Source organism: Musca autumnalis, unplaced genomic scaffold (genome assembly GCF_047663935.1).
Source record: "Musca autumnalis isolate F117 unplaced genomic scaffold, ASM4766393v1 scaffold_1, whole genome shotgun sequence".
NCBI classification, from domain to species: Eukaryota; Metazoa; Arthropoda; class Insecta; order Diptera; family Muscidae; genus Musca; species Musca autumnalis.
Genome location: NW_027411644.1, coordinates 127,689,359 through 127,717,203, shown reverse-complemented (window position 1 = coordinate 127,717,203; position 27,845 = coordinate 127,689,359). Strand labels below are relative to the sequence as shown.

Genomic DNA, 27,845 nt, shown 5'->3' with positions numbered 1-27,845 from the left:
CTCAATGTTTATCTTATTTTTGTGGAAAAATATTATAAATATTAATTATTTTTTATTTATTTTGCTTAAAATTGAAGAAGGTTTTCATTGCTTTGGAGTTAGTTTTTCTTTCATGCATTCGCGCCAATGTTTTTGCTTTGGTTATCAACTGTTATCTTGCTAAAGTTTACTAAATGCTGTCTTTTTACTTTTTTCTCTATTTTCGTATCAAAGACTAACATCTCTCTTACTCTCTGAAAAGAAGTTACTGAATAAGTAAAAAGACACAACTATTATCTCACACATTTTTAAAAAAATTTCAAAAATTTGTTAACCATGCCGTCTTTGCAAAAATGATAGACAGCTGGAGGACAGCCGACAAATGTATGTATGTGCTAGTAAATCAGAGTTGTATTTGAAGACAAACTGTCTGGTGTAAACGCCTAGATAATTAGAGCCATGAATGTTAAATAAAAGCTCTGTTCCAGAACTAAAAAGTTTTTACAATTTTTACTACTTTTACACATTTTGCGTTCCCGTACACAAAATTTATATGAAAATCATTTACGACTTTTACAACTTTTACGACTTTTACCACTTTGTAAAGTACGGGAACAGGCCAAAAGTTTAATTTCATCTTTGCTTATCAATCCAGAAATCATTTGGCAGTTATGCGTGGTTTACATTTACGAAATCCACTCGATTTCAACTGTCAAATCCATAGGTTCAACGTCAAATGAAATCCAGTTGAGATTTCATTTGACGTTTGAGCTATGGAATTGACAGTTGAAATCGAGTGGATTTCGTAAATGTAAACAAAGTATTAAGTCCCATTCAGCAGTTGAAATTATGAATTGTATGAAATTGTATTTCAATTCAACCCATTGTTCTAGTACACCATCAAATGCCGAACCGCATGATAACACTTCAAAGCTATTATATGGTCTGTTCCTTTACTCTTGAAAATGGTAAAACCGGCAAAAGTAGTAAAAGTTGAAAACTGCTCTCATATGAATTGAATTGTGTCTGAAGTAAAGGAACGCTTTTCGAGTAAAAAGTTGTAAAACTTGAAGATTCTTGAACGTAAAGGAACAGAGCTATAAATTACACCAACTGTAACCATTTAGTAGCTCTGTTCCCTTACGTACAAAAATCTTCAAGTTTTACAACTTTTTACTCGAAAAGCGTTCCTTTACTTCAGACACCATACAATTCATATGGAAGGAGATTACCTTTTGCCGGTTTTACCACTTTCAAAAGTAAAGGAACAGACCAAGTATATGACGAATGCTATTTGCGCGATACGCGTGCGCTACTATTAAAAAAGTAGAGATAATCTGAAATAATTACTCATAAAAGAATTTCCCAAAAAATCCCCAAATATTTTTCAGATTTCCCTACAAGTTCTGCAATTCTCCAAGTCGAATTATTTTTCCCCATTACAGAAAAAATTCCCCAATTTGGGAAAAATTCCCAATACTGACAACGCTGCTGTAAAGCGTTGGTGCTCAAAATATTGTTACGAATGTAACTGATAGGTTTAAGTTAGTTTAGTTTAATTTCCGTTAATTTAAATATTTGAATTGTAACGTAAAGTTTTTATTACGCAGTTACTTTATTTAAGCAACAACAACTACCATGTAGAACTCTCTTCATTATTCTAGATGTTACTTTACCTTTCATTAATGTGCTTTTATTTTGTTTTGCCATAATCATGTAATTATTGTTTAGTTTGTTACTTCTTTGCACTTGTTTGTTGTTGTTACGTCATTACTGTGCTTGTCGTCCAATTGTATTCCCCCATGTATGTATGTGAGTATGGTTGTTCGCTTAGTGCGAATGTGCGTCTGTGTGTTCGCTGCACAGATTCGAGATGTTGCCATATGTGTTCTGGAGGACTCTAGAACAGGGAGACTTTGGGTTATAAATACCGGGGAAATGGCAATGACGGAGTAGTTGTGTTTTAAGAGTTGAACTGAACAGATCGGTTAAATAAGAGCTGCGTGCTAACTAGAGAAACGTAATCTAAAACGAACCCTGTTTTATTTGGTACAAATCGTACTGGGGAATAAAACAACGTCTACACGGAGATTAGTTAAATCTAATTCCGTAACAATTGGTGTCAGCAGTGAGATTACGATCATCCTACAATGAAGTTTAAGGATCTACGAGTGGAAGACTTGAAGAAGGAGCTAAGTAAGTTGAAGTTGTGTTCTACTGGCAACAAGGCCGAACTACAAAAACGCTTGTTGGAGGAGTTCGAACGCCGTGGAATGAACATCGATGAATATGAGTTCGACGGTAAGGAGGAAGTCGAGTTATCGGCAAAGGGCGAATCCAGCGTTGAGGAAGTTTCGTCGGTAGCTGCCAGGGGTGACGATTTGAAATCAATGCTGGCTATGATGATGCTGGAAATGAAATCTGACAACAGTAAAATGATGGAGAAATTAGATGCTAAAATGGAAGAAAATTCCAGAAAGAGTGAAGAATATTCCAGAAAATTGGAGGAAAAGTTAGAAGAGAACTCTAGAAAAATCACCGAAAACTTAATGGCAGAGAATTCTAGGATGTTTGAAGAAAATTCAAGAAACTTAAAAGAGGAGTTGGAAGAGAATTCTAGAAAAATTAACGAGAAACTCGAGAATATCACGATAGTGATTGAAAAGAGAGTAGAAAACGTGGAGGTACAAATGAAAGAGTTGGATAAAAAGATTTTGTCTGTTGACGAGAAATTTCTGGCTCAAGATGAGAAGATTCTGGGCATAGAAAAGAAAATGTCGGAACTGGAAATTAAAGGCGGTCCAGTGAGAGCTATCCATAACGCGTTAAAAATTAAGCCTCCAGTGTTCGACGGCTCTACCTCTTTCAATGTGTTCAAATTACAGTTCGAGACAATGGCTGCTAGAGATTCTTGGAACGACAACGACAAAGTGGTATCACTCCTGATGGCATTGAAGGGTGATGCTGCTGACGTATTGCAGAGTATTCCCGCCGCTTCTAGGAATAACTATGGAGATATAATGGCTGCTCTTGAACGTAGGTACGGTAGTGAACACAAGCAAGAGATCTACCGAATGGAACTGAGGGGAAGAGTCCAGAAGCCAAATGAGACCTTACAAGACTTTGCGGCTGATATAGAGCGATTGGCGCAGCTGGCATATCCAGGAGAGACACATCCGTTGGTGGACCGCATAAAGATTGAGACATTTGCAAGTGGTATTCGTGATCCAGAGATAAAATTTGCGACGTATGCGGCACCGATAGGAACATTTGCAGAAACCGTGTCATTTGCCCTGGGCCAAGAAACCGCGAAGATGCTGGTGATACCTAAAGCTTACAACGTGCGGAGGCTGGAAGTTGAGGACAACAATTCCCAGACCGTTGTCGACCTGCTGAAAGATGCACTAATGCATGTGAAACGAGGGGCTCCTAGAACGAAAAAGACTTGTTATAACTGTCGGAAAACTGGACACTTGGCCCGAGAATGCAGAGTGAGACAAGCAAGGCCCAGATCCACCTCACCGCCTTCAAAAAGCAACGACCAACCGGTGGCCAAGAATCTGCAAAGAGAGACATCAGGTGAATCAGATACAGCAAGTTCTGCTAATCACGAGGCGCCGGTGGCAGAGGATGAAAACGATGGTCCCACAATTTCTATAGCCATAGTCCGGCAGAAGAATCACAACTTGACGGTTAAAGGCTTCGTCAATGGTGTATTGCGTACCTTGACATTGGACACCGGTGCAACAAAGTCCATTATTAGACCGGATTTGGTAAAAGGGAAGGTATTGCCGTTAAATGGAGTTAAATTGCGGACGGCCACAGGCGAGACTACAACGGTGCATGGAAAGGCCTACCAAAGACTGAGCATGGGTAGAAAATCGGTAAATTTCGATTTTATAGTGGCCGATATTGTGGACGAAGTTATACTTGGTGTAGACTTCATGATTGCCTTCGATATCAATCTGGACATAAAGCACCGTGTGATGACATGGTCCAATGTGGAAATACCGATAAGTGTGGGCTACAACGAGAAAAGCAAACATCGCCCAAAGGCAGAATCCGGCGAGATCGCTGTCGATGTCCGTACGCTGAAGGTGGAAGCCGCCGACAATTGGCCAGTAGGAAAGCGGAAAAATCCAGCAAAGAGGACGAGAAAGCGAAGATGTATGTCGAGGAAAGGTCCATCGAAAAGCGGCCGTACAACAAGGAAGGAAAAGTCCGATGACGACCAGGTGGCACTTAGGAAGGTGACCACAAAGAAAGAAGGTATAACGTCAGGATTCCTGGAGAGAAAGCAACGTCGTTCAGAAGAGCAAAAGTCCAAAGCTGACGCAGTAGAGGGTACATCTAAAACAGTTGCCACCACTACGGAACGAGAACTGCGTCTAGTCAAGAGGAGCAGGCTTAAGCGGGAGGCAGTGTTACCAATGCCCATACCACCGAGAGGGAACTGTGCCTATTCGGGACGAACAGGCCTAAGCGGGAGGCAATGTTACGAATGTAACTGATAGGTTTAAGTTAGTTTAGTTTAATTTCCGTTAATTTAAATATTTGAATTGTAACGTAAAGTTTTTATTACGCAGTTACTTTATTTAAGCAACAACAACTACCATGTAGAACTCTCTTCATTATTCTAGATGTTACTTTACCTTTCATTAATGTGCTTTTATTTTGTTTTGCCATAATCATGTAATTATTGTTTAGTTTGTTACTTCTTTGCACTTGTTTGTTGTTGTTACGTCATTACTGTGCTTGTCGTCCAATTGTATTCCCCCATGTATGTATGTGAGTATGGTTGTTCGCTTAGTGCGAATGTGCGTCTGTGTGTTCGCTGCACAGATTCGAGATGTTGCCATATGTGTTCTGGAGGACTCTAGAACAGGGAGACTTTGGGTTATAAATACCGGGGAAATGGCAATGACGGAGTAGTTGTGTTTTAAGAGTTGAACTGAACAGATCGGTTAAATAAGAGCTGCGTGCTAACTAGAGACTTGCTGTGTGCTTAGTAATTAAAGTCGGTTCCGAATAAGTGTAATAAAGTAAATAAAGCATTGTAGAAACGTAATCTAAAACGAACCCTGTTTTATTTGGTACAAATCGTACTGGGGAATAAAACAACGTCTACACGGAGATTAGTTAAATCTAATTCCGTAACAATATCTTATGCATTGTTCTCTCTGAGTGACTCTTTCCGTTGCTAATACACGGCAGATGAAAATAAAGAGAACTTATGTTGTTGTAGTCACGTTAACGTACAGTGAGTGTCAAAAATATTCGTTTTTCAATTTCACCAATAATAACACCCCAGTATTTTAGAAGCCAATGCCCAAGGCATATTTATAGAAGGTAGAAGTGACAATCAGCTGTATTCTAACTTTTTTTTGTAAATTTAGTTTTCAAAATGTAATAGGGTCTACTCATGAAATTTGAAACTTCGAAATTTACTACCATAAAATGCTGTTTTTCTTCCTAAACGTGTAATAAAAATGACCTACGAGAGTTCTGAATGCTTTACATTTACATTTTGATTCAAATGTGTTCTATTTTAGAGGATTTTCAATACGTATTTATCTTAAAAAAATTTTTGGAACGACCCTATTATTCAATATTTCCTTTGACAATTAATTTTCAATACCAACAATGCTGTTTTTGTAAATTTGTTAGTTGTTGTAATTCATGCACATACCTTCTATAAATTTACCTTGCCAATGCCCAATATCCAAAAACCCAAATACTAAAAATATGTTGGTCCTGTGGCAATTAAAAAGTGTATGTAACATGGATCCATGGCATCCCTATAAGCGAGAATAACAAAGAAAACGTTGTTAACCCTGTTTTCTATGCGTCAAAAATATTCGGTTTTTGTAACTTTTGTTAAATATTTTGGAAAAAAACAGGTCATTATCGAATTTTTTTTGCAATATTAGTATACATTTTAATAATAAGGAAAAACGCTATCCTAGAAAAGAGAAAACTTGTTATATTTCATTATAAAAACAGCAGAAATAAAAGGAAATTTTGCTTATTTTTGAATATTTACTCGAATATATGTAGTTGAAGTAATGTGCATAAGTCACGAAAATATAGAAATAATAGATTTCGTGAAAAACATAAGGCAGCTACAACCAAGGACTGGGAGGGAATGTAGAGGAATCTCCTGAAAAATTACGGCTAAACCTCCCTTCATTTTCTTGAAATTGGTCACCCAGTCCTAAATGACTTTCAGAAGATAGAAAATATGAACTTACATTCCAGAAAAATCGTAAGGATAAAGCCTTTCATGGCCTTGTAACACATCATAAGATATTGATAGATACATGTCTCCTAGAAGCTCCTTTGTACTTTTTGTGTTGGAGTACACAGAAAGGCCGGAAACTTGGTGGTATACTGATTTTCCTGCTTAGACATTCAAAACTAACTCCATTTCACCAAGTTTCTGATGTACATCAAGTTTTGATGGGACATAAAGGCGAAACTTGGACTAGATTTTTGGTTACGTAAATAAGCCGATGGTTTGTAATGTGTTACAAGGCCATGAAAGGCTTTATCCTTACGATTTTTTTGAATGTAAGTGCATATTTTCTATCTTCTGAAAGTCATTTAGGACTCGTTGACCAATTTCAAGACAACTAAGGACGGTTTAGCCGTAATTTTTCAAGAGGTTCCTCTACCTTCCCTCCCTGTTCGGTTTTGGCTAGCTTATCAGCCCTATTCTGAACGCATGGGAGTTGGGAATTTTTTCCCATTCCCACATTTTCGTATTCTGAACAAAATTTTGTGGGAGTTTTTTTCCCATTTCCCATCTCCCCTCATTCTGAATGAAGTTCGAATTGGGAATTTGTTCCCATGGGAAAAAAGTATACATTCTCTATCTTGAATTGTGGGAGAATTTTGTGTCTTTTTGTTTGAAAAAAATTCAAGAAATTTTTTATATTTTTATGAAATTTCATATTTTAAGACACATACACGACAAAATTATTGCAAATATTTATAATCGCCATGTGTGTTGCTTAATAAAAGCATACAAAATGTACTGTAAAATATGTCATTAGTAGAATTCGGATTTTGCATATTCTGATATGATACAAAAACTTGCAAGAATCTAACATGTTTTACACCGATAAAAAAATGTTCCTTTATGTTAACGAACAAAACAAAAAAAGTAGTAAAAATTAGAAGATTTTTGCAGTTCTGGAACAGACCATATGTATAGAAATGCGAGAAAAAAAGTCATGGTTGATTCAATTTCAAAAGAATTTTTGGCAATAATTATTAAAATATATTGGAAAATAACCATAATATATACAGTCTTTACAACTTTTATTCATTTTCGTAATATAACCTTCGGGTTTTTTAAATCAGACGACTAACGTCCTATTGAAAACGTGTTAGTTTCCTCAACGACACGACAACGATCACACAAACGTACATACATATATGCCAAATTATTGCAATGCTATTCCATTTTCCGAAATGCCTTTTCTTGAATAGGATCGTTATTTTTGAACGTAGAAGCTTGAAATTTTTCAAGGGCACGTGTTTTAGTTTTATATTCAATCAAAAACGTATTTTATTTATTTTTTTTTTAGATACGTCTTCGGAAATTTATGGTGACGATATGTAATAACACGCAAAAATATGTAATAATTGAGAAAAATATCCGAATTTATCTTTTTGATTTTTTTTTTTAAATATGCAAAATACGAGTTCTAGATCATTAGGAATAAGTAAAACTAGCAATATACTCGTTAAACCCTAACTAAAATTACTCCGTATCAACATACAATTTTTAAATTCGTTACAAACTTAAAAAGTTCCAATTACTTATACAAAAAAAATTATTTTAGAAATGGAAAATATTTTTGCCTACTAATTAAAAAAATGCTTACACCAATTCGCACATTCTGAAGAAAATGGGCTTATTAGAACAACACCACACATCGCTGACTCCATTCACTTAAAAATCCATAAATCAATGCACGGTTGTTGAATTAAGTGAGTTGTGCTTTTGCTAATCTAATTCAAAAACCGCGAATACAATGCAAATAGGCATTTTGTATTATAAAACAAAATTACAGCTCCCAAAAGTATGCTATAATAATTTGGTGTACCTAATTTCGAATTTCGAAATTTCAGCTCCCATGGTTTGCAGTTCCCACGTCGCACAGAGGACGAAATCATTGATCTAGCGGCGCGAAAGTCAAAAAATCAAAGTATAAAATTGCGAAATGTTTTCCATTATATCGATTACAGACACTCTGCTGACTAAGATTTTGTTTTTACTTTTTTGTTGTTGTAAATAATCACTCAGTTATTCAGTGTCAAGTGCAAGAAATTTTGACGGATCAGATTTTAATAAAATTGTTGCTAAAAACCTGATCTCATATTTGTTTAATTGTTAAATAAATTCGTAATAAAACTAAACAAAGTTTATTTTTTATTGATAGGGGAGGGTTTAAGTTAAATTAAAATAAAATGTTTGGGGCCTGAAGTTACATAGTTATAAAGCAATAATTTTTCAAAAATTATTATTTTTTGTATGTTTTTAGTGCAATACACTTTTGTTGGATGGAGCGTAACTACAAAGGTTCGGTCCAGTTATTTTTTTAATAATTAAATTGGACTCCATGTATTCCGAATAACCAAAATTTAGCTGCAAATAGCTGCAAATCTTGCTGATAAATGGTCTTGAAAAATAGCTTAAATCCTCAAAATACCCAAAATCTGTCGGTACGGTTATATGGGGGCTATATCAAAATCTAGACCTATGTTCGCAATTTTTGGTGGAGAATTTTTGTGTCCACTGGGAACCCTAAATACCAAATTACACCTAATTTGGTCGGAAAATGTAGCTTTAAATCCCCAAACTACTGAAAGTCGGGAGGTACCTTAAAAGGGGCCTATACCTAAACGTGGACCTATGTCCACAATTTTTGGTGGAAAGGTTTAGTGATCACTAGAAACCCTAAGTACCAAATTACAACTAATTTGGAAGGAAAAGGTGGCTTAAATCCTCAAAATATCGAATATCAGGAGGTACCGTTATATGGGGGCTATATCAAAATATTTGCCTATGTTGTTCATATTTAGTCCATAATTACCCACAGACACAGATTGAGTTTGTGCAAAATTTCAGAAATATATCTTCATTCGTTTCCAAGTTATTAATTTCGCGCCGCTAGATCAGTGGTTTCGACCACTGTGCGTCGTTTAGAATATGGAAAACGTGGGAATGGGAAATTTCGCTCCCATGGGAATGTTCAGAATAGGGCTGTATGTGGTTCACGAAATCGATTATTTCTATATTTTCGTGACTTTTGCACATTATTTCCACTATCAGCCCAATCATGAACAACAACTCCCCGTGAGTTTTCTCACTTTCTCCTTTAAGTTGAAGCGGCAGAAAGGCAAAATTCACGGGGAGTTTGCATTCATGATCGCCCTGTATATTCGACTAAATATTCAAAAATAAGCAAAATTTCCTTTTTTTTTGCTGTTTTTATAATGAAATATGACCAGTTTTCTCTTTTATGGGATAGCGTTTTCCCTTAGCGCTAAATTTTAATAATTTGCTATAAAATATAATATTTTTGCACACAGGAACAAAGATTCTGTTCGCAATTAATAAAATGTATGCTAATAATGCAGAAAAAGTTCGCTAATGACCTATTTTTTGGCAAAATATATAAGAAAAGTTACAAAAACCGAATATTTTTGACGCATAGAAAACAGGGTTAACAACGTTTTCTTTGTTATTCTCGCTTATAGGGTTGCCATGGATCCATGTTACATACACTTTTTAATTGCCACAGGACCAACATATTTTTAAGTATTTGGGTTTTTAGATATTGGGCATGGGCTTCTAAAATACTGGGGTCTTATTATTGGTGAAATTGAAAACCGAATATTTTTGACACTCACTGTATGTATATGGGTGATCTTTGCTGCTGTAAAGACTGAAATAATAAAACACTCTTTAAGTTGATTTTAACTTCGCTTTTCAATATAATAACACAACAAAGGTGACACGATGGTTATGTCTGGAGAACTGTGAAGATCTCTTAACTCTGGTAGGGGCGTCCTCATTGACCGTGCAAAACGTAGAACTATCAATCTGCTCAGGCAGCGCGGGCTAATGTTAGGCACGTTATCTGAGATACAGCTATTTCTCGACGGGATGTATACGTTTAGCAACTCTATCTTGGCAGTTCCACACCTGACTGCTACCCCCATACATTCTATGTACGGGTCATTAGAGACAGGCTCAAGCGAGATAGGTCTGTATTGGACAGACTGGTTCAATAGGAAAGCTAATCCACTACCTCCACATCTGGTGCGATCCTTCCTTATTACGTTGTAACCATCACAACGTACTGAGCTGTGGTCGTTCAGCATGGTTTCCTGCACCGCCGCGACCTTGATCTTCCGATTCATAAATTCCACAATTTCATCGATCTTACCTTGGAGCTCATTGCAATTAAATTGGAAAAAGGATGCATTGTTTGGGATTGGAACTACAACGGTTGCTGTTGGGGGGACTGCGGGGGAGTTTCGTAATCTTACGACGACGACTCACTGGGGCTGTGTTCGCGCAGCATGCAGCAACATAGTCCCTCACGTGGACAAGTCCAGAGCAACTCCTAATATGCACCCACTCCTGACATCTATTGCATCTCACCGAAGGTTGGATGTGGGTGAAGATGCGGATCTGACAAACTGAGCACAAATAAATTGGTCCCGGAACTCTGATGTTGTGTGGTTCCGGGTCAATCCGGTACGAAAGAACTCGCTGCCGTGGGATTTTAATGTGATTGTTGTTGAGTTGTATTTGTTGTAATGAAATAAATAAATAAGAATAAAATTGACAGATAGAAGGGAAAAATTGGTTGTGATTTGTATGAAGCATAGAAACTTAAAACGTGTTTTTCTCGAAATGACATTTTGAAAAACTAAAGAACCGACTATCATATAATTTTGTGGGCTTATCAAGAACATCAAAAACTAGTCCTTCATCGATCGATTTTAAAAAAAAAAATATTAAAAAATTAAAACAAAAATATTAATTTTGGCTTAAAAACTAACGTTTTTCAGCCACAAAACGGGCAGACATTTTTTTTTAAATATGTGACGATCGGTTTATTAGTTATCGAGCTAGATTTGGCACCGCAAAATTCTTTAATAAAAAAAGAAAATTGCCACAAAACTACTTAATATTTTTCAACAAGAAAAATTCAAAAAGTAGATCTTTCCGATAAAAAAAAAACTTCTTCTAAAAAACGTTCTTGGACAAAGTCATGAAACATTGCTTAAGGTCACCCTAAAAAAAGAATTTATTATAATTGTTTTTTAAATATACATTGCTCGATATGTCGAGCATGGAAACTTTTTTCAGAAAACTAAATATAATTGGCTGATTTCCGTATCGTCATTTGCTTTGTGTTGTTTAAACTTCGTCAAAATATTTCAGTTGCACACTCATGCATGGTTCCTCGAAAATGCAACTAAATGTATCTATCAGAAATAAAAATGATACATGTTTGCATTTTACCTATGTATTAAAAAACGTATTTTTGACGTTTTGAAACACGTAACCTAGCAGTTGTTAAATACAACGGCGTTAAGAAACGTAATACAGAACAGAATGGCCTTTAATTTTAATTATAATAGGGACGAATAGCTTTAGCCGTTCCAATATCGAGGATTTCAAAACTTCGAGGACGCAGTATTATGTTTCATAATGCCGTTATACTTTACTACTGCAAAGCTATGTATGTCACAGTTACGCATTGTTGACGTAGTTACTGCTAAACCTAAATAACGACGGGACGTACACAAATATTTCACCAACCTACCAAAACAACGCTCTCTGAGCGTCCGTATTACCCAAATACGTTGAGTCCCAAATCACATTTAAAACACAAAATCCGCGACCAAAACTTTCTTAAATGTTTTAATTCGTGAAACAAATAATTTTCCTTTGCAATGAATTGTATTTCATGTTTTGTTGGGCTTTTCTTTTTAAAATACAAAACACACACACATACAAACAATAACGTTCTGTCAAAGTTAAACTTTTTCAACTTACAAAAAATATACGCTCGACGTATTTCGGTAGTCTTGTGCCAGACTATGAAAATTTTCATGAAAATGTTTTCAGCTTATGGGTAAGAAGGGAGAAAGGGAGCTCCTTCACCTCCCCTCTCTCCTAAAAGCTAAAATATTTTCATGTGTTATTTTCAGTGTCTGACACAAGAGGTAGTTCTGATAAGAATACATGTGTTCTACTTTTTTCACCTCACACGCCCTGGGTATACGTCCGTATATAGGTATGGGCCTTAAAAAGCAAACATGTATGCATATTTTTTGTATTTGAGTTGCATTTTCAAGGAACAATGCATAAGTCTTGTGCCAGACTATGAAAATTTTCATGAAAATGTTCTGAGCTTATGGGTAAGAAGGGAGAAAGGGAGCTCCTTCACCTCCGCTCTCTCCTAAAAGCTAAAATATTTCCATGTGTTATTTTCAATGTCTGGCACAAGAGTTAGTGTGCAACTGCAATATTTTGACAAAATCAAAAAGTTACAATGTGTTGATAGGTTTCGGAATTCAGCTTTTGTCGTTAGAAGTTTTTGAAAGAGAACTTCGGCGACGCAAACAAAAATCTGGGGAACTGAAGATAACCTTTGCTGAGGTTCGAAACTGTAGTCTTCCCTGTCTTAACCAATGACGAACAATACCAAATTTTCTCCACTAATAAATTAGTTCTTTTAATAAAATATTAAAACGACAACAATGGTATTAAGCCAGACTATTGAAAAAACAACATTAGAAAAAACTTTAAAAATGCTTAAGAATGAAAATAAATATCTGAATTCAATAGGAAATTGTCACATTTTTCAAAAAATCGAATAATACTAAATACTAATCCAATAATAAATATGTGGATATAAAGCTATGTTGAATTTAAAATAAAAGGTAATGTGGTGTGCGTTGCCATGTGACTATTGTTTAATACTGTTGAGGTAAGTATAAAATCGACACTAGACATATAATTGGAGATGTTTTCACCCAGGTAGCATTTGGAAGATTTTCTTTTTTCAAAAATCACATTGCCGAGTCTTTATAGAATCCTTTTTGTGATCAAAAACCGATTAAGTCCAATGTCTGATCAAAGGGACTCGAAAGAAAAAACAACAACAAAATGTTTAGCAATCGAAAATAAATCATTGAGGCGTTTAAAATGTGCCTATTTTTCGTTATTTATTTAATCAAAAAAGGAACATGCAGTTGTTTGAAATGTGACTAGAATTATGTATCTTCAGATCAGATTTTGAACAGATAGGTGATTAAACACATATTGTTTTGTTTGGTTGTATATAATGCTCATATACACTTTCTACAAAACTTTAATATAAATGGCACGTATAATATTAAGAGTATTGCCAAACACATGTTCAGGTTTTGTCAATTAAAATGAAGAAACAGTATACTAACCACCGTAACATAAAGGGATAGCTGAAAGTCATAACAAAGCAGAAAAGAAAACAAATGAAAGAGACAAACAACAAAGAAGAATAAAAAAGAAAATTCCTTTAATTTTGTCGTCTGATAAAAAGACTCATAAATGACTCACTAAAGACTCATAAACGATTATAAACATTAATCAAATTAATCAAAAATCACCAACAAATGATTAAAATACGACTCGAAAAAGACTTTATATACCATCAGAAAATGGTTGAAAATGACTTTAAACTAATGTAGAGAAAGACTCATTTGTGATTTGTTTAGACGAGTTGGCTAAGGTTACGTTTTTCTCCCGACAAATGAGTTTTTTTTATGAGAAAATGTGCTCATATTCCAGCTTTTTAATCGTGCAGTCGGTTCAAAACTCAAATTTGATTAAAATGCAACAAATGCAACACAAGCACCGACGTCGTTGTTATAGACAGTTATTGCACTCGGTGGTCATCTGTCCATTGTGTTCATCCTGAAAAGAAAGATAGAAAGGAAAAGGGGAAACGGGAAAGGAAGATAAGAGATTAGTTGGAACTAAACCTAAGTAGATCTAATAAGTCGATTCCGCATTGCGAAACGAGTCATGTCGCGTTGCCAGATGCAATTTTTACATTACGTATGGTAACATTCGCCTGACGCTGTCAAATTTTGTCGCCATATCGTTCATTTTCCTGGATGAGAAAATGGAATCCCACCTAAACGTAGCTCGTGGAGTCAGGCTTTTTGGTGAAACTAAGGCCACTTTTAAAGAAGTATGGTCCACCAGCCGGCACACCAGATGAATGGCGCAGAGTGTGGATTCATTTTAAAGCTAAAATAAAGAGAAAATTAGCTAATAATAAGAACACCGCTACTACAATTTTTCAAAATTGATCCTCTATTAAGTGCAACACTTCACTCAATACCACTGACAATGTGGGTTGAGTCATATCGAGGTAAAAGTCATTGCCATGGAATCTTTGAAAACTTCCTTCTGCAAAAAAAAAAAACGTACACTCTTTAAGGAGTGGCTGCTTGGCTGTTAAACTACGGCTCTTTTAAAGTCATTTTTAATGCCTCTACTATATAAAGCGTCTTTTTGAAGCAGAAAATAGCATTTAAACCTAAATTATAAACAATTATTTTGATGATTGTTGGAAACAAATCATCTACTCACAATTCTGATGCATTTCTAAAGGATTCCATTTTTTTTTTTTCTTAAATGTCTTCTTGTAGATGCTACGTTAATTATATCTCCTCTATCAACAAAAAACAGTTTCACTGAGCTTATAATTTTAGAAAAATATTCCTTTTGTTTCCAATTGGTTCCGATATTTTTTCTCATTTATTCAAATCATTATTTTTTATAGATACACCAGAAATCCTCAAATTTTCATACCACGATAGATCTTTTGTTGTTAGAATAGCTCGCATATGGAATGGTTTACCGTATGACTTGAAATTTTTTTTCAACTCCGACAACGTATTTCGTCTTAAATTGATGTAATTTCTTAACTGATCTTTTGTCCCCTTTATTTGAATGTCGGCAATATCTATCACTGGCATGACTTGTAATATTACTTGTAGTTCGCCCATTGTTTCCTTTTTATGGCTGGGAGCCAACATGTATTTTGAGATTATTTTTATTCTGTATTTAATTAATATGAATTTATTATATAAGTATCAGGCGTATTTTTGCCTTTGTAATATATAATTGGCCACCTGGGCTTCTTTATTATTGAATAAAAAAAAAATTAAATGAAATCGAATCAAAAAACGCTTTACTACATACGATAACAAGTTATCGGCGATTATTTTCTATCGCTTTACGTAGTACAACTTTTAAATTTTGTCGCAAATACGATTGACAACGCGACACGACTCGTGTCGCAATCGACCCATAAGATCAGGACCGCGCGTTCTATGAAGGGGACACCAAACAGCCTGTGTCTTTTCTCAACCAGACCAGAACGCAACCAGAAATGCTAGAAACAGGGTAATGACTTGGCACAGTTCTCCACTTCTAGATCAGAAGACTGAGAATCACGTCTCGGCGAAGTACTCTAATACCTTTAGAACAGCATTCAATACCTGATAAACGGTGCATTTGTCGTTATGTTTGTATGTGCGTCTGATGTTCCCTTCTTCATAGTACACAACAGCTCCGTGACAAATCGTGAAAAATGGCTTAGTTATCCGGGATTGGTCGGTCTGCTCTGCACCCACTCATTCCTGTTAATGATGCTTTTGGCAATGAAAAAAAGTAAAGCGAATTAATTCATAGCTTTTTCACACTGTTTTTTATTAAATATTATGTAATAATAATTTGTTATTATTGTATATGCTTTTAATGAATATTTAATGATAGTAACAGTCCAAAATTGTATTTCTTAATGTTCCATTGTGATACAGCTGCGGTGTTTTATCTTATCGGGTATGCATATGTTTCTGTATCGAATGATCATACTATGGCGTCTGTATATCTCACGCTGTTTTTTTCTTAGTGTGAATCATATCATTGATCACCACATCCACTACCAATTTGCTGATTTTGACTTTATCCCTACTGTTGATTGTTTGATTTGATTTGACCATTAACAATAGGCGCAAAGTACGGATGAGCCATTGCTTCACGCGCAGTTAATCGCTCAACATGATCATAACGTAAAAGCTTATCGAGAAAATCAAGAGCTTCTGGTGACACAAGATGCTGATTGTCGGAATGAACAAAACGTTCCCAACGTTTTCGCGAATGCCTTTGCAAAATATCATGGAATCGAGGATCTAATTCAATATTGTACTTATCCAAATAAGCATACAACTCTTCGGTTCCCAGCACTTTCGCTATACGAACAAGTTGATCGTAATTGTCATGTCCGTGGAAAAATGGTTCTTTGCGGAAAATCATTGAAGCTAACATGCAACCTAATGACCACATATCCAGTGAGTAATCATACATTTGATAATCAACTAACAATTCCGGACCTTTAAAATAACGTGATGCTACCCGAACGTTGTATTCCTGGCCAGGGTGATAAAATTCAGCTAGACCCCAATCTATTAAACGCAATTTGCGATTTTCATGATCAATCATCACATTGTGGGGTTTGACATCACGATGCATAATTCCCATACTATGACAATAATCAAGTGCTTTCAAAAGTTCGAATAGGTAGTATCGTATTTCATAATCTGTAAGTGTTTGGTACAGCTGCTTAAAATCTGTATTGTTAACATGTTCAAAAATTAGGGCAGGAGTTCGTGATACTGGGTCTTTTACCACTGCTAACAATGTTATAATGTTGGTGCCTCCACGCAAATTCTCCAAAATTTTTATTTCCCGCTTAATCTTCTTCTTTTTAACGGGCTTTAGAATTTTAACAACACATTTTTCATTGTTAGTAATATTTATAGCTTCAAATACTTCAGAATATTTGCCTCGGCCCAATTTCCTTACTAACTGGTAATCATCTTGATTAGCCCAGTCAACCACATAATTTTCGTAATCCCAATATTCGTCCGGCTTGTGTGCATTCACATCCGTGTACACGCGTGCGGCACTCGGCAAGGTCATCGTTTTATAAAAATATTTGTTTTCTTCTTTAGATGTTTGCTTTACTGTTGTATGATCCGAAACTCGATGTGAAGAATTACAAAAAGACCTGAAAATACATAAATAATTTATTACACTTTTCAATGCTATATTTGACTACCAATAAAATATTAAATAAAAGTGGTTTCATGAAACGATTCCCGATTCTTTTGCATGAGTTAAAATTATGTATTGAAAATTTGAACTTGCATGTCTTCAAGTGAAGTCGTGAAATATCCAATGACCGAAAACATATGAGACGATTCCCGTACCAATCATACACAGCCTCAAAATGTTCATTTTACTGACTTCCGAAACCTCAGCTGCTTTGCAATTTTTGGGTTTCGTCAAAATATTGTTCCTACATTGTAACTGCTAATACATCAGAAATAAAAGTGTGTTAAAAATGCGCAATTGTGACGGCGTTATGAAACACAATACTTCAAACATTTGCAACTGACGTTTCGGAAGTCAGTCATTTTTTAGTACGATTGCTGAAATGGACTTCGTGTATGCGTTGTCGAGATGATAAATGCAGCGGCTATATTTCATGGGGTGATCTTAAAACACCCCAAACCTATTGGGAGCATCAGGCGAAGTGATGGTACGTAGAAAAACTCCGCTCTAGAGATTCTTGACCTACTGGCAAAGACCCACTTTCCTATAGTCCTGACGAGCGGGTCTTTGTTGATACGTTTATAAGTGATCCAAGGATTTCTTGGGCGATCAGCACTTTTCAGCCCTATAAATCTCCTGATTCAAATGGCGCCATTCCGGCGATGCTTCAGAACGCCTGTCTGTCGCACATACCGGTACTGTGGAAAGAGGTAACAGTGACTTATATTCCCAAGGCTGGAAAGCCAAGCCACGCGCTACCGAAGGACTACAGACCGATTAGTCTTTCCTCTTTTGTACTGAAAACTCTAGAAAGGCTGCTCGACTTCGAGGTTAGATCTTATATAAAACGTGATCTTACAAGCAACTCACAGCAAGCTTATTTGAAAGGGACATCTACAGGAACAGCGCTACACGAGGTCGTGGGTTATAAAGAAAAGAACATGGATAACATGATTTTCGAGACATAGAAGGGGCGTTCAGTAATGTGAAACTCGATTCCATTCATTCCGCTCTTGAGATACTGAGTGTCCCCACTATCCTAATAAACTGGATTGATAAAATGCTGGAGAGTAGGCGGATCAATTCTAACATTGGAAAGAACTCCGTAAGGAAGTCAGTCACTAGAGGCACCCCACAGGGAGGAGTTTTATCTCCTCTACTGTGGCTCCTACTGGTGAACGGGATACTCAAGGAATTTGACAGATTAGGAACTGAAGTAGTAGCATATGCTGACGACGTTGTCATTTTAATTAGTGGAAGGATTCCCCCGCCGGGGATAACGATCTTGGCGCGATGCGGGGGCTAGACGACACAATCTTCCACTCAACTTCTTAGAGTGTTGAATTGGGGGTTGTGCCCGACCAAAGGTTATCCATCTCTACTGTCACAAACCAATACAGTGCACTGAAAGCCCACAGTATATCTCTGGAATGTGTGCGATCTCCTATCAAATTAAAAAAAAAAAAAACTTAAGATCCCCTAACACCGGGGTCTTAAGCGACCACGTGCCCATCGGTGTTCTAACGGTTTGCAGTTAAGGTACCAACTGTATTTTTTGAACGTAGCCTCGTTGATACCTGAGCGACTCAACGAGTAATTATCATGCCCTTGCCGTGGTAAGGAGGCTATGCCACGGTAGACCTCAGCTCCTCCACAACTCAATTCGAACTTTTAACAAAAAAACCAAAAACCCCAAAACCCTCAAAATGAATCTTCGACTGATGTAGGTGTGGATGCCTTGGCACCCTCAGTCTTAACACTCACTAGTGCAACCTCTTCATTATCCCTGACAATCACAAATATGGACATTGACAACGATTCCCCAAATGTTGCTGCCAGCAGCTCTATCTCTGCTGCAAATGAGCCCAGCAAAATTAAATGGAAGTGATTCCATGTGAAATCATGACTTCACTGGTTCTTTTGCATGAGTGCGAAAGGAGTCGTGAAAGATCCCATCTTTTTCATCGAATTTTCATGAGTGCAATTGAAGTCGTGAAAGGTCCGATCTTTTTCATCGAATTTTCATGAGTGCAATCGAAGTCATGAAAGATCCGATCTTTTTCATCGAATTTTCATGAGTGCAATTGAAGTCGTGAAAGATCCGATCTTTGTCACAATATTATCATGAGTTCAAATAAATTGATAAGTAACCGCACAATAAATTATCAAATACTCATATACCCGAATAATTGTGTACTTGCAAAAGTAATTGTTAAAATGAAAATAAAAGTCAGATGAAAGTGGTCGATAGTGGCAAAATTTATATATTTTAATTAAAAATACAATGTAAATTTATATAAAACAAAAGAAAAATATATTTTGTGTTTGGAAACCTGTTTCGTTTTGTGGATATTAAAAAGAAGTATGAAAAAGACCCGGTCTATAAACCACGAGCTTCCCCAGCCGACCAACACCGATATAGTAAAACATATCGAGCTGCAATTATTGGGTTGGTTGGGCCATGTTAACAGGATGGATAAAGATGCCACCGGCATATGAATACGAGCCATTTGACGTTATGCGACCCGAGGGAACAAAACTCCAATGGAAAGATCACGATATCACAAGCATGGCATGCAAAGTGAGAGAAGCAAAGTAGGAGATCGGTAAAATAAGTATAAAAGAGACCATAACGTGGTAACTATTACAGGATAAGCTTTTTCTTTTGAAATAAAATAACAGAATTCAAATTTATACTAGATTTCCCAAACGATGAGCTTGGTTCAGAGATTGACACATAATTTATCGAATATTGGAAAAACGGAACCCCCAAGTTGAAAGAAGTATCTTGCAGCCATCGGAAGAGATAAATATGATATTGCAGATTAATATAATATATAATTTTGAAAATTACATACAAAATAAAGAAAAATAACATCTGGCGATACAAATCATCTGCGCATTGTATTCTTATTAATTCAACAAATTACATAATTGTATTGCGAATTTTATTTCTGATTGGCAAAAATCCGGATCCAAAGCATTGGTGCAAGAAGCCATGACGATGAACTGGTGCAAGAAGCCATGACAATGAACTGGTGCAAGAAGCCATGACAATGAACCGGTGCAAGATGCTATGACAATGAACTGGTGCAAGATGCCGTGACAATGAACTGGTGCAAAATGCCATGACAATGAACTGGTGCAAAATGTCATGACAATGAACTGGTGCAAAATGCCGTGACAATGAACTGGTGCAAAATGCCGTGACAATGAACTGGTGCAAAATGTCATGACAATGAACTGGTGCGAAATGCCATGACAATGAATAGGTGAAATCAGGTGTCACTCCCTTGTAAATTTCATCGGTGATTCACCTAAATTTGCACCTATGACAAGTCACTTGCACCTATGATTCAACTCATGATCTGTCATCGAACATTTTGCTGGGAGCGAACTAAAAAAATGGGCGGGGACGACACTCCGGAACTGGACCATATAAACGACAGTATGAAAAGACAAAGCATACGACTCCTCAATCTAATTGAGGAAAGTGTCCCCTTGACACTCAAGGAGGAAAGCATCCCGGATGAAATTTGGAAAAAATTATAGCTGACTGAGGAGGAGGAAGATTTGGGCGCGACAGTGATCCATGTCCCTACCTCTAGTCTCGTTAATGATCCCCCATCCGGTGATGTTTTGGTGTCGGACAATCCCGACAAACCTCTACTTCTAAGGCAAAAAGCAGTAGAGGAGGGGAGTGACACGAGCGAAGAACCTATCGATAAGATGGATGATTCGCTGAATCCACAGACCTCCAATTTTTTTTATTTTTATTTCGGTGCAGTCCGATATCACTGTGCAACAAAATGGAGCTCAAAGTCTGGGGGTGGAAAATTCCTTTTGGGGATGAAAGCCCTTGGTGAGTACATACAGATCCCCGAACTTCTGAGTTATGGCGTGATCAATATTTTGCTGGAGACCCTATGAGCCGTCTGGAACCAGCGTCATATCTTTGTTTGCTGCTGTTTAATCTTATTTTTAAGATGACATGTCTTCAGTCAAATCAAATGAGGATTTTTTTCGACCTTCTAACTCGCTTCCTTCAATGTCCTTTTCGTCCTTTATTTCAAGAAAGTACCACAAGATGACATTTTACAGCTTGGGAATGTTCTGCAAAAATGTCGCTCGGAAGATTTTAGGTACGGTTCCTAAAGACATGAAATCGATACCATCTTGCTTAAGCGGTCCTTTTTCAATTTTACCCGAATTTGGCTAAGACAATCATCCTTTATCTATTTATTTCAATATGTTCCTTTTAACCTATTAATGATCTAGAAATGTCGGAGTCGTTACAAATATTGAGCGCAATTGGTTCTAGCTTTGCCGAGCACGTTAATGTCATTATTTTTTGGAGTACAGATCCGGGTATCCGAATTTTGGAACCGGTTATTTTAGTACTAAAACCGAATTTTTATTCGTTTTTTATGAACAACATTGTAAAAATTTCATATTAATTGTTCGTTTATGGCAACAAATTATGTAAAAACTATACGGTTTTTTGTGCAAATCTCTTGCTATTGGTCCCCAAAACAATATTCAGTCAAAAGTTTATTGCGATTAATAAAAATACGATCAAAAATAAGAATTGACTATTAGTTGGAGGTGACAATAAATGTATTGCAAAAATTACCAAATCTAAGGTTTCCTGTAGAATTACCAAAGTTATGTTCCTTAATGAGTTGTCTATCCACTTTGGACATTCATTGGAGCAGTAATGAGCTTAGTTAAACCAAAATTTAAGGCTCGGCAGGTTAGACTCTAAGGGTACTGGAGGACTTTTTTCGAATTTTTTCTTAAACTGGACCCAAAAAATTATAAGGGGTTATATCAGGAGTTTGGGCCGAGGTATTTATCAGTTTAGTTTTGTTATATTACATCAGCAACTTACACAAATAAGATTGCTATGTCATGATCTGGCCTTTGGAATGGTGAATAATGAAACCTGAGCCTAATATTATGGCTAACACTTGATATTTGTGTTTTGAAATCAAAAAGTCATTTAAGCCATAGTTAAAAAGTTTTTGTTGGTATATTTCTTGATTTTATATCAAAGTTCTTGGTAACATTTCCTGGTTGAGGTTTGAATCCACGTACCTAATAAAGTGAGTTAAACTTTTTGTAGGATTTTACTAAATTAAAGCAAAAAAGACTGGCAAAATTTGCATAGGTAGTACCTTTTTATCCTGTCAGGGGTAACAATCTTGACGCGATACAGGGGCTTAGGTCGCAATTTCTCGATACTCGACATGGCATCTTTGACGGACTAGCAGAGCTCCGCTCTACATGACTTTTAGAGAACGGGAAAGTGCGACTGACCAAAGGTTATCCAGGTAGTGATCTCCTACCCATTAGAGATCCCCCAACACCGGGGTATTATGCGTAATACTCGTGCCTATCGGTGTTTAAGGTTTGCAGTGGGGTACCTAAAACTGTATTCGAACGGAGCCTCGTTGACGCCTGGGCGAATCAACGAATAACGAACCTGTTTTTCTGTCAAGCCCCTACAGTGGTAAGGAGGCAATGCCACGGTTGACCTCCTGACCTTCCAGTAAACTACGCAACTCATGGATTATAGAACTTTTAAAAAAACCCCAAAAAACAAAAAACTCCGACTGATGTTGGTGTGGATGCCTTGGCATCCTCAGTCTTCACCGCCACAAGTGCAAATACCTCTCTCTCGTTGACGATTAAGAACATGAACACGGACAATTCTATATTAAATTCCCCCTCCACTTCGCGTGGTACCCCAGCCCTACTTTAGACATTATCAATGACAGTTTAAATAGACAAAGTAGGGACCTCTTATCCAAAATTAAGGAAAACTTTCTCTCACCAACAAATTTGGATGGCGAACAGGTCGACGAGGTAAATGACTCAACTCTAACCAATGGACAGCGCAGTTTGGACGTGAGTTGAATGTCGTGGTCGACGGTAGCAGAATTCCGACCACAAACTGCCCTAAAATTTTAGGGGTCACATTCGACACTACATTCACGTCGTGCGCACACGCCACAGCTATCTGCGACAAGTTGAAAAGTAGGAACAAGGTCCTCAAGTCCCTGGCCGGCAGCACTTGGGGTGCAGATAAAGAAACCTTGTTGACCACATATAACGCGATAGGTCGGTCTGTGGTAAGTTATGCGGCTTCAGTCTGGTCCCCGAGATTGTGTGATTCGAACTGGAAAAAGATTCAAACTTGCCAGAATGCAGCCCTGAGAACAGCGACAGGGTGCCTCCTCAAATCTTCAGTGGACCATCTACATAAGGAGGCAAAAATTCTTCCTGTAAAGCAACACAATGAGATGCTTTCGTTGCAGTATCTGCTTGGATGTTATCGTGTGAGCCATCCCAATCACCAACTTGTGGGTAGGCCCGGCCCATTCAGGGAGATCAGGAAGGATATCCATCCTCTAGAGGGAGAGGTCCAACGATACAGGAGAGAACCCCTAGATCAACAAGCATATCAAGCAGAATTGAATAGCATTCACACGGACGCAGTTGCCAAGGCCTTAAGCAATTATAGTGTGAATAAAGTACTCGGAGTACATCCTCCATCTATCGCAGCTGAGGAGCGTCAGCTGCCACGACAAACTAGAGTAGTTTTGGCTCAACTACGCTCGGGATATTGCAGTCGCCTAAATTCTTATTGGGCGGAAATCGATCGCGCCGTGCAAGACATCTGCCCAGTATGCGGCATGGGCCCGCACGATACTATGCACATTTCCAACTGCCCTGCCAAACCTACTCATATAACTCCAGTGGTTCTGTGGTTACAGTCCGATACTATTTTTGTTCGATGATTGGGGACTTCCTTATTAATAATAAGTTATTATTGCAGTGTCTGAACGACCTCCGTATAGCACCAATTGTTTAGAAGTTGACTTGTCTGATATACAGAAAATGCAAGTCAACGTTACGAAGAAGTTTGGTTTTAAATACGTTGGTCGTGACTTCGAGTCTCCGACAACATCAAGCCTATTGTAAATAATAAACATTATAGGTATAGTTTTAAATAAAAATAATTCTACAATATTCATATGGCTGGGGCCCTCTTATTTTGTTATTTTTTAAATATGTTTATTATATCATAGTTTAGCACTATATTAAGTTAATCTCCCAATACATGTATACTTGAACTTAAATGGCTTTCTTTGTATTGAATGTAAATAAATGAAATTTAAATAAAAGAAAATATACATGCGTGTAAATTAAACACAAACTTCATTCCCATTAGATTTATAAAATGGGTTCCAAATGCTGATGAAAAGATCGGCTCTTTTACAACTTCCTTCAAATGGGTTCATATGCTGAGGAAAAGATCGGATGTTTCATGAATTCTGTGTATCACTCATGGAATAGATCGGATCTATCATCACCTCATTGCAACAAATGCAAAATATCCAGAGAAATCATGGCCTCGCATGGAACGACTTCCATAAAATTATGCTTCCATATTCAATTATATTATTCTTATATTATTATTTTATGGTTCTATTGGAAAGTTGAAGAAAAAATGTTTGAGTTCTTTCTCTTTTTCGTCAAAATTTCGTGCAATAAGAAATATATTCCGTATATAGAATATTACAACACTTGAAACGCATATATCGTCACCATGCCGGAAGACGTAATCCACATGAAAATCGAAATTGGTTTTCTGATGGAATCTGATACATTAAGCTAAAATACATGCTCTGGCAAAATTTTAGGCGTCTACGTTTAAAAATAACGATCCTGTTTAAGAAATTCCAAAAGACGTAACACAAAAGGCGTAACCCACATTATTTGAAAATTAAACAGCAGTACAAACAACTTAGTCTTTGATTTTTGCAGCAATTATAATGCCAGAGGGAGGGTATATTGAGCTGATTACGGAAACGTATAATTTCCTTTGGGGCGAATACGGTTATCCGGTTATTTGACCCGATTCACAAACCGTGTTAGATCACATGGCGTGGTTATTTTAACAGGTTCTCTTATGCGGCTTATTTCTCCATATGTTTAATTTTACACTCAGATGACGATATCTCATGAATGGTGATTCCGTTTTAAAAATTATAAAGACCATTCTTGTTGCTAATTTTTAAATCTGCAACTTTCACTTTGTTTTTGTAACCCAAATAACTTTTTGCACCAAAATTCAGATTTGTGGGAATTTTTGATATTTCCCCTTATACGCATGTCATACCCAAAAACTCAGGTTTGGTAAAATGTCGAAAGTTTTAATAAAAAAGTGATTGAAGTGTCTAATTGAGGATGATGTCTGAAGACCGACCTATGTCCTTATTTAAATAAACTCCCAAGAACAACAAAAAACATGAAAACAAAAAAACAAAAGTAAACGTACAAAAGTAAATTTCTTATTTTGAAGACAAATGGCAACAAAAACTGATGTACGTGACAAGTCTTATGAGACGTTGGCCCGAAAACGTGTATATGCTCAAAATTCTCGTCGGTCTAACACAAAGATGTTTTTTAAAGACAACTACGATTATAGTGTAAGCTTGCCGAACAATGTTCTTATCAACCCGTGGTATAACATATTCAACTGATTTTAATGATATTCAAATAGGTCCAGAGAAATACGCAACTTTTCTGTATTGTCTACTTATGCAAATAGACAGGAGATCCAATAAACTGCAAACATTGACGTTTGATCTTAGCGGTATAATCTATTTTAAAACTGAAATAAAAGATAATTAACAGACTCTACCACAGACAATTTCCGGAGATTTAGGAGCAGTGGGTCCACCTTAGATGTACGCACAGATGCTTAAAGTTTCAAAAGAAATTTCATCACCTGCTAGACTTAAAACACTTAATTCCAAGTGATTGTCATTACATTTATGGCAACATTCCTGATGATAATTAAAAGTTACATTTAAATTGTTACACATCACTTAATTTATATTAACTATATTTTGTCTATACATTGACTTAAATACCACAATAAATATAATATTCTGGATCTGATGTTTTAAATATCTTCTAATACACTTGAAATTATAAGTAATTGTAGTGCTGGTTGACATAGACAGTTCACCTAATTGTGGTCCATTGAAATATCAACGTCAAGACTGGGAATTGAACCCAACACTGTCAGATTGCCAGTTTAAAGTTCGCTAAACCGCGTGGGGCAATAAACTAGTTGTAATTTGTTTATAATTGTTCATTTAAACTAGTTTCTTCAAATGTATACGCAATAAATTGAGGGTTACGTCTTTTGGCATTTCAGAAAAATACAATACCAAAAGACGTAACTTCTGAAATTCTGAAAAAAAAAATTAAATTTTTTTCCAAAGATATATTTCTTCGCTGTCTTAAAACACGATACTAACAATTTTCGATATTTTATAACACCGTTTTCCTTTTATAACGTTTTTTGCTTCACCTGTAAAGTTTTAGTTTTGTGGGTTACGTCTTCCGGCATTTATGGTGACGATATGACAATATGTAAAATTCAATATGTGGTATAACATTAAAATAATGTTATATTGAATATTACAACATTTTAAACGCATATAAATATACACTTTGTGAACTTTTATTTGGCGGTCACGATGTAGCATCAGTTGCATATTAAGGTGCAGAAAAAAGAAAAATGACCAACATTTCCAAGAAGTACATTTACATATTATGCGCATCCGATTGCAATCATCACAATTTTAAACATTACAACATTCTGTGCAGTTTCAGTCGGATGCATCAAGAGCCTTGATCACACTCAATTTAAAAAATCTATATCTCCGGATTCGCGATCGTTTTTAAATATCTATTGTCGCACATTTAAAACCTATCGCTCTATTTATTAAAGTAGAAAAGAAATATCCAAAACGCGTTTTAATTAATACTCGGTAAACGCGTTTTAATTAATACTTCCTGAAAAAGCGTTCCAATGCTTTTGCGATGTATAAGAGAGTTTTCAATTACTGTCTTGGCTACAATTTTTGTCTTTGTGTTGAATCGAAAATCTCAATGGTTTGACTGTTATATGCCAAAATATCCAAAAAAGTCAATAAAAAACTTAAAGTCAAAATCGGGAGGCTCGATTTTCACGGTAGATATATGGTCCAGTGGACTTTTTTGCTCAGTTCAATCCCAGGAATCAGAAACGCGAAGGGCTCATTAAGGTTTTCAAATCGCCCCAGCCTAACGAGCTGACCTCCGTATCATCAGTTGGTTTACAAATGACATTAAATCTGCGAAGTATTATGTTTCTTAATGCCGTTCTACTTAACAACTGCGAAGCTACCTGTTTCAAAAAGTCAAAAATACGTACTTTTACGCAGGTAAAAAGCAAACATGTATCATTTTTATTTCTGATGCATTTAGTTGCATTTTCGAGGAACAACGTATGAGCGTGCAACTGAAATATTTTGACGAAGTTTAAACAACATCAAACAACTGACGATACGGAAGTCAGCCGCTATGTGTGTCCGTCCGTCTTTTCATCTAAACCTTGTAATCACGCTACAGGTCGCAATTTTGATCGGATCGTCACCAAATGTTGGTTGTTGATGGGAGTCCCGGAGGGGAAGAAGCCTATTGATTTTGGTGATGGCCGGATGACATTTATTGGTCGGAATGGGCAAAACACTTATTTTGAGAAAAAGTCAACGTTTTATTTCAAAGCGAATATATCAGCTTCTATAAGGGG

At 36.5% G+C, this 27,845-nt stretch overlaps 1 protein-coding gene across 1 annotated transcript in view; it reads right to left on the bottom strand.

The window, feature by feature from the left end:
• Positions 1-15,752: 15,752 nt before the first annotated feature.
• Positions 15,753-27,845, bottom strand: part of CkIIalpha (casein kinase II subunit alpha) — a 33,276-nt gene continuing 21,183 nt past the window's right edge. Inside the window, exon 3 of the mRNA XM_073992672.1 lies at positions 15,753-17,141. Coding sequence (XP_073848773.1) covers positions 16,043-17,053 — 1,011 coding nt within the window. The 5' untranslated portion in view covers positions 17,054-17,141 and the 3' untranslated portion in view covers positions 15,753-16,042. The remainder of the gene's footprint in view (positions 17,142-27,845) is intronic.